Source organism: Otolemur garnettii, unplaced genomic scaffold, assembly GCF_000181295.1.
Source record: "Otolemur garnettii isolate 467f Iridium unplaced genomic scaffold, OtoGar3 scaffold00115, whole genome shotgun sequence".
Lineage (NCBI taxonomy): Eukaryota > Metazoa > Chordata > Mammalia > Primates > Galagidae > Otolemur > Otolemur garnettii.
The window spans coordinates 6,056,377-6,069,079 of NW_003852510.1; the positions used below are offsets into that span (position 1 = coordinate 6,056,377).

Consider the following 12,703-nt stretch of genomic DNA (forward strand, 5'->3'; position numbering starts at 1 on the left):
CACAGCCACCCGGGTACAGTCTAACCATACACAGCCACCCAGGGACAGCCTAACCATACACAGCCACCTGGGTACAGCCTAACCCTGCACAGCCACCCGGGTACAGCCTAACCCTGCCCAGCCACCCGGGTACAGCCTAACCCTGCCCAGCCACCCGGGTACAGCCTAACCCTGCCCAGCCAACTGGGTACAGCCTAACCCTGCCCAGCCAACTGGGTACAGCCTAACCCTGCACAGCCACTTGGGCACAGCCTAACCATGCACAGCCACCCGGGTACAGCCTACCCCTGCCCAGCCACCCGGGTACAGCCTAACCCTGCACAGCCACCCGGGTACAGCCTAACCCTGCACAGCCACCCGGGTACAGCCTACCCCTGCCCAGCCACCCGGGTACAGCCTAACCCTGCACAGCCACCCGGGTACAGCCTAACCATACACAGCCACCCAGGGACAGCCTAACCCTGTACAGCCACACCCTGCCCAGCCACCCAGGGATAGCCTAACCATACACAGCCACGGGTGCACAGCCTAACCCTGCACAGCCACGCAGGCACAGCCAAACCTCTACACTGCCACCAAGTCATTTCTTTTGCCCAAACTCTTTCCACTACAAATTCTAATTTATTCTATTTAACACACTGGCTCAATTTCAAATCTTTGACATTTCATGACAAAGACAAAAAGCATTGATATCCTAAGAGGGGCCAGGCACAGTGGCTCACGCCGCCTAATAATCCTAGGCCAAGGTACGTGGATTACTTGAAATCAGGAGTTCAAGACCAGCCTAAGTAAAAGTGAGATGCTGTCTCTACTAAAAATAGAAAAATTAGCCCAGCGTTGTGTTCGGCACCTGTAGTCCCAGCTACTCAGGAGGCTGAGGCAGGAGACTCGCTTAAACACAGTAGTTTGAGATTGCTGTGAGCTAAGCTGACACCACAGCACTCTAGCTCAGGCAACAGAACAACAACAACAAGAAAATATATATACACACACAAATGCACATGTGTGTATGTATGTACATATATATGTGTGTGTGTGTGTATGTATAGAAATCTGAACGGGACATAACCTAAACAGAAGCTTGTTATGATAGGCAAAGGAGGCAGCAAAAAACCTACATGATTAAAAATTAAGCTGACTTGGTGGCACCTGTGGCTCAAAGGAGTAGGGTGCTGGCCCCATACGCTGGAGGTGGCAGGTTCAAACCCAGCCCCCGCCAAAAATTGCAAAAAATAAAAAATAAAAATAAAAATAAATTAAGCTGACTGGCTCGACACCTATAGCATAGCAGCTAGAGCGCCAGCCACATATACTACAGCTGGCAGGTTTGAACCCAGCCCAGACCTACCAAAACAACAAGGACAACTACAACCAAAAAATAGCCATACATTGTGGCAGGTGCCTGTAGTCCCAGCTACTTTGGAGGCTGAGGGAAGAGAATCACCTAAGCCCAGGAGTTGGAGGTTGCTGTGAGCTGTGACACCATGGCACCCTACCAAGGGCGACATAAAGAGACTCTGTCTCAAAAAAAAAAAAAAATTAAGCTGACCATTACATTTCAAAACAACCAAGAGTATGTCTTACCATAAAAATAAGTGATTTTTTTTGTTGTTGCAGTTTGGCGGGGGTCCTGTTTGAACCCACCACCCTCAGTATATGGGGCCAGCGCCCTACTCACTGAGCCACAAGCACCACCCTTCATTGTATATCAAATCATCATATTGTACCCCATAAATGTATACAGTTAGGATTTAATAAAAATAAGTAAAAAAAAAAAAGTAAGCGGGTGGCACCTGTGGCTCAGTGAGTGGGGCGCCGGCCCCATATACCGAGGGTGGCGGGTTGAATCCAGCCCCAGCCAAACTGAAACAAACAAACAACAACAACAAAAAAAGCCGGGTTGTGGCAGGCACCTGTAGTCCCAGCCACTCGGGAGGCTGAGGCAAGAGAATTACCTAAGCCCAGGAGTTGGAGATTGCTGTGAGCTGTGTGACATTGCCATGGCACTCTACCAAGGGGGATAAGTAAGACTCTGACTCTAAAAAAAAAAAAAATTAAGCTGACCATTACACAACAAAAACACTGAAATGTAGCACAGGCTTAGAGTAATTCTCAAAAAGTACATAGGCGACACCTTTAGTAACTGATGAAAGAAAAATCAATAGCATTCACCTTCCAAATGTAGGGCTTTTTTTTTTTTTTTTTTGAGACAAGTTCTCCATCTGTTGACCAGGCTAGGGTAGGGTCATGTCAGTACAGCTCGCTGCAGCCTCAAACTCCTGGGGTTCAAGCAATCTTCCTGCCTCAGCCTTCCCAGAAGGTAGAACCACAGGTGCAGGCAACCACGTGCACCTGATTTTTCTATTTTGGAGGGTAAAGAGAGGGGGTTCTGACTAAGTTGCTCAACTTGTTCTCAAACTCCTAGCCTCAAGCAATTCTCCCTCCCACCTCAGCCTCCCAAAGTGCTGGGATTTTATGCACAAGAGCCAACACTCCTAGCCTAGGGCTTTTTCTAAACAAAGTCCCAAACATATCACTTTCCTTCAAAGAAATAACAATGTAGGACGGAGCCTGTGGCTCAAAGGAGTAGGGCACCAGCCCCACATACAGAAGGTAGCAGGTTCAAAACACAACAATGTAGTAAACCACAAACATTTTATTGAGTGTTTTATTTATATGTTGTTCATTTTTTGCTTCATTTCTTTTAATTCATTACCACTTTTACAATGCTAAAAAATACTTCAAAAAATGTTTAAACTTAATATATACTTCCTTGTAAAAACAACTGTGATTGTGAAGCCACCTAGTGTTTCTAAAAATGCATACATTTCAAATTCCTAGTCATTTAACTCAAATTAAAAGACTGAATTACCTTTTCTTACTGAAAGCAAACTGATTGTCTTCACACATCACTAGTACAGTAAAACTTGCAGTATATGGTCAACTAATAAGAGTACTTTCTATTATTACATTTAAGAATAAAATAAGTACAATAAAAATTATTACACTCTAGCCCAAATATTTACTAAATTTGACAGGTACTTCAAATACATAAATTTGAAAGCTTACTGTGGAGAGATGCTTTAATGCTTCATTGGAAATTTACAATGTAAAATCCTTTCATCCAATTTTCTCTAACCTCTCAAAAACCTGAGAAAAAGTAAACTGCTTGATATTTATAACATTAAAATAACTCAAAATAGTGAAAAAAAAAATTTTTTTTTTTTTGTAGAGTCAGAGTCTCACTTCATCGCTCTCGGTAGAGTGCCATGGTATCACAGCTCACAACCACCTCCAACTCCTGAGCTTAGGCAATTCTCTTGCCTCAGCCTCCCGAGTAGCTGGGACTACAGGCCCCAGCCACAACACCCAGCTATTTTTTTTTTTGGTTGCAGTTTGGCCAGGGCCAGGTTTGCACCTGTCACCCTTGGTATATGGGGCCGGGGCCCTACTCACTGAGCCATAGGTGACACCCCAAAATAGTGAAAAATTTTAATGGATCTTCTAATTCTCTGTGAGGCTATTAAATGATGTACAAAATAATATAGTAACAAGTTATTTTAAACTTCTAGATCAAGGTTTCACCAGGTCAGCACTATTAACATTTGAACTTGGTAATTCTTTACTGGGGGTGGAAGCAGTGTGGGGCTCCGTTCTGCAGGAGGCTGAGCACTAGCTCTGATTTCTACTTCTAGATTCCAATAGCACATAGCCCTTCTTATCCCCCACATGACAACTGAAAAGTCTCCAGACATGTCCCAAAGTCTTGAGGTGGAGGGAGGGAAAAACTACCCCACTTTGAGAGCCATTAATCTAGAGGAACAAACAAAAACACAGAGTAGGCTGAATTAGAGGACGAAAGCTTCATAAAATGTAGCATTTTATTTTTTTGAATTTTTTTTTTTTTTTGAAACAAGAGTCTCACTTTGTCACTCTTGGTAGAGGGCTTTGGCATCACAGCTCATAGCAACCTTAAATTCCTAGGCTTAAGTGATTCTGTTGCCTTAGCCTCCCAAGTAGCTGGGACTACAGGCACCTGCCACAATGCCTGGCTATTTTTAGAGACAGAGTTTGCTCTGGCTCAGGCTGATCTTGAACCAGTGAGCTCAGGCAATCCACCTGCCTTGGCCTCCCAAGTGCTGGGATGATAGACATGAGCCAATGCACCTGGCTCAAAATATAGCATTTAAAAAGTGCATTGTAAATTCATTAGAGAAAGATCAGAAAGAGAAAAGTACCTTCAGAGTCCTGGCACATGCAGCCAAGTGTGGTAGGATCTCAGAACAATGTGCTCCCACCTCCTGTACCCACAACCAACCCAAGGAGGTGGGGGGCAGCAAGAACTCAGATTCAACAAATTGGTGACATTAGGAATAGAGAGTACAGCATGTATCAATTTGTCATTCCTTTCAGATATCTGTATTTTTATGCATAATTACAGCTATAAGGTGTTGAGAAGTAATCCAAAGTTTAAAAATAATTCCTGGGTGGTGCCTATGGCTCAAAGGAGTAGGGTGCCGCCCTATATAACTGAGGTGGCGCGTTCAAACCCAGCCCAGGCCAAAAACTAAAATAATAATAATTCCTCGGCTCGGCGCCTGTGGCTCAAGTGGCTAAGGTGCCAGCCACATACACCTAAGGTGGTGGGTTTGAATCCAGCCCGGGCCCGCCAAAAACAACAATGATGGCAGCAACCAAAAAAATAGCCAGGCGTGTGGCGGGCGCCTGTGGTCCCAGCTACTTGGGAGGCTGAGGCGTTGAGCCCAGGAGTTTGAGGTTGCTGTGAGCTGCAATGCCCCAGCACTCTACCCAGGGGGACAGCTTGAGGCTCTGTCTCAAAAACAAACAAATAAATAAATAATAATAATAATTCCTCAAGCCAAACAAAGCAAAACAAAACAAAACGTTTGACCCCCTAGGTGAATTGTCACCTGCCAGTTTCAAGAGTTAAGAGCAAGGCTCTACTAAGCATGAGGATCTCTACCCAACTATATGCCCACAGGGAGAGTTGTTGCCAGCTGGCCTGCCAGAGAAGGCCAAGCTATTTGAGTATTACCTGAGCCTCTAGAGACCTGGCCATCTGCGAACAGTTCCAAGGGGAATGAGGAAAAACAAGGAAGGTAAGGGATTTCCTTCTACTTAGAAACAGGAACAGGCCAAGAATTCATAAGAAAAGCCTTACCTGAGATGTTTCTAGGTAGAAAAGGCTTAGGTCTAAAACGCTGCTTCCTAAGGAGTGACTTAATTTTGGGTCCCCAAACCTAAAGGAAAGACTGTTTATAATGTTGTTATTCAATAGAGTGAAGGTAAGTTTCTGACAGACTTGGGCAAAACCTTTTATAGAAATGCTCCCTTATCTCCTGAGATCCAAAGATATTATCTCTCCTGCCCAAGTTTGTGGTAGTCAACTTTTCAAGGGGGTGAGGGAGGGAAATACTAGCCAACAAAGTAAGGTCTGACTTGCCTCTATCAAACCAGTCAAAATCAGACTATAATCTCAAAAATGGCATCAGCCTAGCTTACAGCAATCTCAAACTCCTGGGCTCAAACAATCCTCCCAAGTAACTGGGCTACAGGCATGTGCCACCTCACCTGGCTATTTTTTCTATTTTTGGTAGAGACAGGGTCCTCAGGTCTTGAACTCCTGACCTCAAGTGATCCTCTAGCCTCAGTCTCTCAGAGTGCTAGGATTACAGGCATGAACCATGGCAATAGTCAAAAATGACTTTCTAAAAAGAGCCACAACTTTGCAATTGTGAATTGTGCTGCTATAAACTTTTGAGTGCAGGTATCTCTATGATAAAATGTTTTTCTTTTCTTTTGAGTAAATATCCAGTAGTGGAGGAGGGGCAAGAAACGGGAAAATTGCCACTTAATGGGTACATTGCCTTGGTACATTACATAATTGCTAGGTAAAAGACACAAACAACTACAATTTGGACTTTACCTTTACCAAAGCAAATTATGTAACTAAATCATATGAATCATATGTGCCCCCATAATAATTTGAAATTAAAAAAAAAAAAAAAAGAACCAGTTTGGGTGCTTCCCAAACAGGTTGGTTAAATCATTTTCTAACAACGGAAAGCCCACAGGAAGAACCAAAGCCAGGATATCTCTAGGTGGGGAATAAAAGTTTGCAATTCTTTTTAGCAAGTGACAAGCTTTTATACGGAAGGAAAACGGACAAGTCACTTTGCTTCTGGAAAAAGTTTCACAAACTGCAAAATGGAGAGGACGGGTGGCTGGGTAGCTAAGGAGCGCTGCCTGTGGCACCGTCAGCCATCCATTCCTTCAAGGTCAATGATTTACAGGGTGCCAGCAGCTGTCTTTTGGTTAATTAATAAGGCAAGCAAACTGCACAATACAGGGTTAACGGCCTTCTGCACTGTGGGTCCAATAGCTGAGGATACAGGGGTAACCACAGTAGCACACAGATTTGTTCTGAGAGCCTCACACACTCTTTTAATCCCTATGGCAACCTCAGGAAATAAGACAGTCATCATCCTCACTACCCAGAGAGGAAAGTGAGGCTAGCTGACTTTTCCAAGGTCACATAAGCAATCTTTACCCCTTAAACTTGTCCCCAAACCTAAAGGAAAGACTGTTTATAATGTTGTTACTCAATACAGCGAAGGTAAGTTTCTGACAGACTTGGGCAAAACCTTTTATAGAAATGCTCCCTTATCTCCTGAGATCCAAAGATATTATCTCTCCTGCCCAAGTTTGTGGTAGTCAACTTTTCAAGGGGGTGAGGGAGGGAAATACTAGCCAACAAAGAGGAGAGGGGAACCATTTCCCTACATCCCTGGGACCCTCTTCTGGTGCTAGACCAAATTAACACTCCTTCTTCCTCAAGATTCTTCATGCAAATGGTGGGTATAAAAGGAGATCATACACCCCTGCTGGAAGCCCCACTGCCCAAATCGCAAACCGGTAGATCCCAACCAATAAGGACCTACACTTACTTGCAGGCCACATTTCCTGTCAGGATTTTTGCTGGTGCCATAACCACAGTCTTTGCCCGCCACGTCACACTCTGCCACGCTCTAGCTGCAATACCCCCCCAATAGCCAGGCTGGGTGGCTTCTTTAAGCATGGCAGAAGGTCCCACCTTCTGGAACTCCCACTTGCTTTCCTGCAGTGTAAGCCAACTAGGACATTCGAGGTTTGGATATTTAACTTTTGACCAATCAGCATCTTGGAGCTCACTAAGGCAAATCTTTTTAAGCACAAAAGGGCATACAGATATTTCATCTACAGGACAAAGTACAAAGCTCCTCAATGTCATGTCAATAAACAAATGACCTGTCCTTCACTATGATAAACAAACCCTTTTTACAGAAATAGTTCTTCTGGCCTAGTAGATAAATGTATAGCTAAATATATAAGTTCTATCTTTATCTTTGATCTGTAGGATAAATTCTAGATTTAAAGCCAGCTCCCAAAGTTACAGCCTGGATAACACAAACATCACTTGTTTATTCAAAAGTACTTTCTAAATACTTCTTTATTAAACTATGTCCCAGGGACTGGTCTAAATGCTTTATAAGTAATAACTCATTTACTATTAACAAACTTATGAATTAGGTGTAATTACTACCTCAACATACAGACAAGGATAGTAAGGTAGAAAGAGTCCAGCTGAATTACCCAATGAGGAGGCAGCAATACTGTGTTTACGCTCTGGGGATGTTCCATAGGGAGAGTACAAAGACATCCGACTTGCCCTGCACTCTGCCAACACAAACACACAGCAGCCCCCTCACTGTCCTACCAAGTGGCAAACCACCTGCCTTGTCACAACCAGTTTTTTTTAGAAAGGACACTCAATCAAGAAAAAGGCCGCTGGGCACCGTGGCTCGTGCCTGGAACTCTACCACTTTGGGAGGCTGCGGCAGGAGGATTTGCTCGAGACAAGGAGTTTGAGACCAGCCTGAGCAACATAGTGAGATCTCATCTCTACAAAACATTAAAAAGGTAGCTGGGTATGGTGGTACATCCCACTTACTTGGAAGGGTTGAGCCCAGGAGTCTGAGGATGCACTGAGTGAGGAAGAAGCCACTGCACTCCAGCCTGGACACCAGGGCAAACCCATCTCAGAAAAATAAAGACAGAAGAAAAAAAATGCCATGCCAGGCCTGGTGGCTCATGCCTATAATCCTAGCACCCTGGGAGGCCAAGGTGAGTAGACTGCTTGAGCTCAGGAATTCAAGACCAGCCTGAGCAAGAGCAAGATCCCACCTTTACTGAAAGACAGAAAACTAGCCGGGTGTTGTGGCAGGCACCTGTAGTTCCAGCTACTTGGAATGCTGAGGCCAAGAAGATTGCTTGAGCCTTAGAGTTTGAGGTTGCTGTGAGCTGTGAACCAGAGCACTCTACCGAGGGTGACAAAGTGAGATTGTTTCAAAAAATAGGGAAAAAAAAAAGGAAAATGCCACCAATAGAAGGAGCAGGTTGAATTCTACCAAACCAACCGAGGGAAAACCAAAGGAATCACACGAAATATACATACAATAGGCCCCACTTCAAAAGCCACACATATGGCTCTGCGCCTATAGCTCAACCGGCTAAGGCGCCAGCCACGTACACCTAAGGTGGCGGGTTCGAATCCCCAGCCCAGACCCGCCAAACAACAATGACGGCTGCAACAAAAAAACAGCCGGGCGTTGTGACAGGCGCCTGTAGTCCCAGCTACTTGGGAGGTGGAGGCAAGAGACTCACTTGAGCCCAGGAGTTGGAGGTTGCTGTGAGCTGTAATGCCATGGCACTCTACCCAGGGGGACAGCTTGAGGCTCTGTCTCAAAAAAAAAAAAAAGCCACACATATAGAACTTTGTGATTATCTAAAAGCCAAAGAGAGGTGGTTTTTCCAGCACTGGCTAAATAAAGGTGTCCAACCTGCAGCCCAGGATGGCTATGAATGCAGCCCAATACAAAGTTATAAATAAGGTGACCAGATTTTAACATTGGTAAAGCGGGGATACCATTGGGGGGCGGGGCCTGACAACAACACAAACTTTCATAAGCAGTTCTCCATAATCAGTTCTCAACAATTATTTGCTATTATTAAAGTTTAACATTATAAAATTAACAAAAATAATATAAAACACATATCCTTGTGAAACAGGCACATGGCAGCTGGAAACCGTATATTCCCTTCCTGTTCTCCCATGTTCCCTAGCTTGTTGTAAATTCTTTCCAAAAATCGGGGCTTTTTAAAAACGCCACAGGACAAAGGACAAATTGTTAAAAATTGGGACTGTCCCGCCAAAAGCAGGATGTCTGGTCACCTTACTCTGGGGGTGGGGGGCCTACTTGTTTGTTCCAGACAGTTTGGCTCCTTCTGAGCTAATTGTCCTTGCCTGGAAGCAAGGGAGGGAGCCAGTCTCCTTCTGATACCTTGCCCAGGAGGGGAGTAGGGAGTTTACATTAGCCTTTTCATTTCCAAATGAAGTTGCATTAACCTCTTCATTCTCAAATGGAGTTACATTAACCTTTTCAGCAGCCGAAAACCTTATTCCCTTCCCATTCTCCCGCTATTCCCTAGCTTGTCATGCATTCTTTCCAAAAATCGGGACTTTTTAAGACACCTTGGGAAGCGGGACAAATTGTTAGAGAGCAGGATGTATAGTCACCTTAGTTACAAACTTACTTAAAATATTATGAGATAAAAGTTGATTGGTTTTGGTGGAACTTGACTGCACAATTCTCAAGCATGAACTTTGCAGAGGGCAGTGTCATGTCATAATGTTACCTAAATTAAACATGCGTATCTTATCGCTAGTTGTACACATAAGTGGCTTCAGTTTTACTACAGTGTGTGGCTTCCAGTGTGTTATCTTCCAAGGGCAGCTGAGATAACGCTATCAGATGTTATGTGTGCTCATGGTGACTGCGCAAGGCAGTGATCATCAGTAATGTTTCACCTGAGGATTGCAGCATTAGGTAGTTAACGTTTTCTGGAATTTGGGTAACCATTTTTTTTTTTTTTTTGAGATGGAGCCTCAAGCTATCCCCCTGGGTAGAGTGCCATGGCATCACAGCTCACAGCAACCTCCAACTCCTGGGCTCAGGCCTCCCAAGTAGCTGGGACTACAGGCGCCCACCACAACACCTGGCCATTTTTTGGTTGCAGCCATCATTGTTGTTTGGCGGGCCCGGGCTGGGGATTCGAACCCGCCACCTTAGGTGTATGTGGCTGGCGCCTTAGCCGCTTGAGCCACAGGCGTCGAGCCTGGGTAACCATTCTTATTTGATTATTAAGTGCACTTCCACACCTCGGCAACTGCCCACTGTCCTTTTCACTCAACATCGGCAGTCGAGATGTAGAAGGTCCCAAGCCATGCTTTCTACTTTCCTGTCAATTAATTTTCATAATATAAGTAAACAGAGTGCCCTATTAGTTATTTTTTATGCCAGCATGGCTTTTATAACATCTCAAAAGGTAACATTTTTCAAAAACGAAAAATGAAGGGCTCGGCACCTGTGGCTCAAGTGGCTAAGGTACCAGCCACATACGCCTAAGGTGGTGGGTTCGAATCCAGCCCAGACCCGCCAAACAATAATGATGGCTGTAACCAAAAAATAGCCGGGCGTTGTGGCAGGTGCCTGTGGTCCTAGCTACTTGGGAGGCTGGGGCAGGAGACTCATTTAAGCCCAGGAGTTGGAGGTTGCTGTGAGCTGTGAAGCCACAGCGCTCTACCCAGGGGGATAGCTTGAGGCTTTGTCTCAAAAAAAAAAGAAAAATGAAGAAAAATTGTTCAATGAAAAGTGGACAGATAGACCACTTTTTTACTTAGGCAAATAGTAAGGCACTCTGCTTAATTTGTAGGGAATTTGTGCAAGTTTCCAAGGACTAATTTGAAAGGGAATGATATGCAAAAATATTACCAAATTCAATGCATAGAAAGGATTGTCTTAAGGACAAAACAGTAAGCTAAAAACATCTTCTCAACAAAAATTTTATTAAATAGTTACAACTCAGATTTCATTGTAAAAGCTGTTTATGTGGTAGCATATTTACAAGCAAAAAAATCAAAACCATTTACTGATAGTGAAATATAAAGCAATGTATGGAAAGCATGACAGATATAATTTGCCCTTAAAAAGGGGGATAATTTAGCGAGGCATTGTGGCAGGCGCCTGTAGTCCCAGCTACTTGGGAGGCTGAGGCAAGAGAATAAAACATAAAACTATGGGATAATTAACTTTGTATTTGAGAAACTAATGCATTAGGTTCAATGAGAATAGTTGCAATTCTCAGTGCGTTCACAAGGTAGTTATCAGATATTTAGGTTCTAATATTATTATTAATATGCTTCATCCTTGAAAATAGCTGCTCACAAATGTAGGTGCTGCCAAAAATCAACGACATGAATAAGGCATGATTGTGAAGTGAGGGATATTTGCCTCTGGGAAGGTAGTCCAGTAAAGAGGCCAGGGGCAGTGGCTCAAGCCTTGTAATCCTAGCACTATGGGAGGCTGAGGAGGGTGGATTGCTTGACCTCTTAGGAGTTCCAGACCAGCCTGATTAAGATTCCATTTCTACTAAAAATAGAAAAGCTAGCCAGGTGTTGTGGTGGGTGCCTATAGACCCAGCTATTGATGAGGCTGAGGCAAGAGGACTGCTTGATCCAGGAGTTTGAGGTTACTATGAGCTATGATGCCACAGCACTCTAGCCTGGGAGCAACAGAGTAACACCCCAAAATCCCAGTACAGAGCCATGATAATTTTTCTTTTAGTTAAATGTCAGATTATAGCTCTATGCATTCTGTTTGAAAATTGGCAGGTAACATATTTATGTTGACTAAAAACAGAGTTGCAAATGCACCAATATATTGATTGTTTTCCCAGAAATCTTGAAATCTGTTTTCAAATTCTTGTTATCAAATTGAAAGCAAGGCTGAATATTTTTTGCTACTCACAGGACTGGCAGCCAATTGTAGAGATGCATAAAATTGCCTTAATTTGAGCATGCCCTAATTTGAATTTCATTTGGGAAGCTATTACGGTTTGAAACATTGCATTGGTAAGTTGGTTTTCAACTTGAAGACCCATGTTTAATTTATTTAAATGAGTAGTAAAATGCACTAAAAATGGTAAACCTGTAACCTAGTTTTCATTGTCAAGTTCTGGCACAAACTGGCTTTTTTTTATAACAAACAACTTGATAACGTGTCTCAAATCATAAAATCTTTTTCAACATTTGGCTTTGACTTAGCCATCTTATTTCCAAAAACCAAATGATGGTTCAGCACCCGCAGCACAGTGGTTACGGCACTAGCCACATGTACCAACGCTGGTGGGTTTGAACCCAGCCAGGGCCAGCTAAACAACAATGACAACTACAACAAAAAAATAGCCAGGCATTATGGTAGGCACCTGTAGTCCCAGCTACTTGGGAGGCTGAAGCAAGAGAATCACTTAAAAGATTTCTTTTACTTCTATAATGAAAAAAGAGTATGTGGTATCATAACTCGCAGCAACCTCAAACTCTTGGGCTCAAGTGATCCTCCTTACCTCAGCCTCCCCAGCAGCTGGGCCTACAGGTGCCCACCACAACATTCAGCTACTTTTTCTATTTTTAGTAGAGACAGGGTCTCCCTCTTGCTCAGGCTCGTCTTGAACTCCTGAGCTCAAGGGATCCTCCTGCCTCAGCCTCCCTAAGTGCTAGGATTACAGGCATGAGCCACCATGCCCA

At 43.8% G+C, this 12,703-nt stretch overlaps 1 protein-coding gene across 2 annotated transcripts in view; it reads right to left on the reverse strand.

The window, feature by feature from the left end:
* MTHFD1 (methylenetetrahydrofolate dehydrogenase, cyclohydrolase and formyltetrahydrofolate synthetase 1) overlaps positions 1-12,703 on the reverse strand; it is a 73,726-nt gene that overhangs the window by 55,956 nt on the left and 5,067 nt on the right. The window contains exon 1 of one of the 2 annotated variants that reach the window (XM_012809873.2): positions 6,969-7,133. The exons of the other annotated variant lie outside the window; for it this stretch is intronic. Within the exon in view, the coding sequence (XP_012665327.2) occupies positions 6,969-7,099 (131 nt within the window). The 5' untranslated portion in view covers positions 7,100-7,133. Of the gene's footprint in view, positions 1-6,968; positions 7,134-12,703 lie in introns of those variants that run through there. 2 annotated transcript variants of the gene reach the window in all.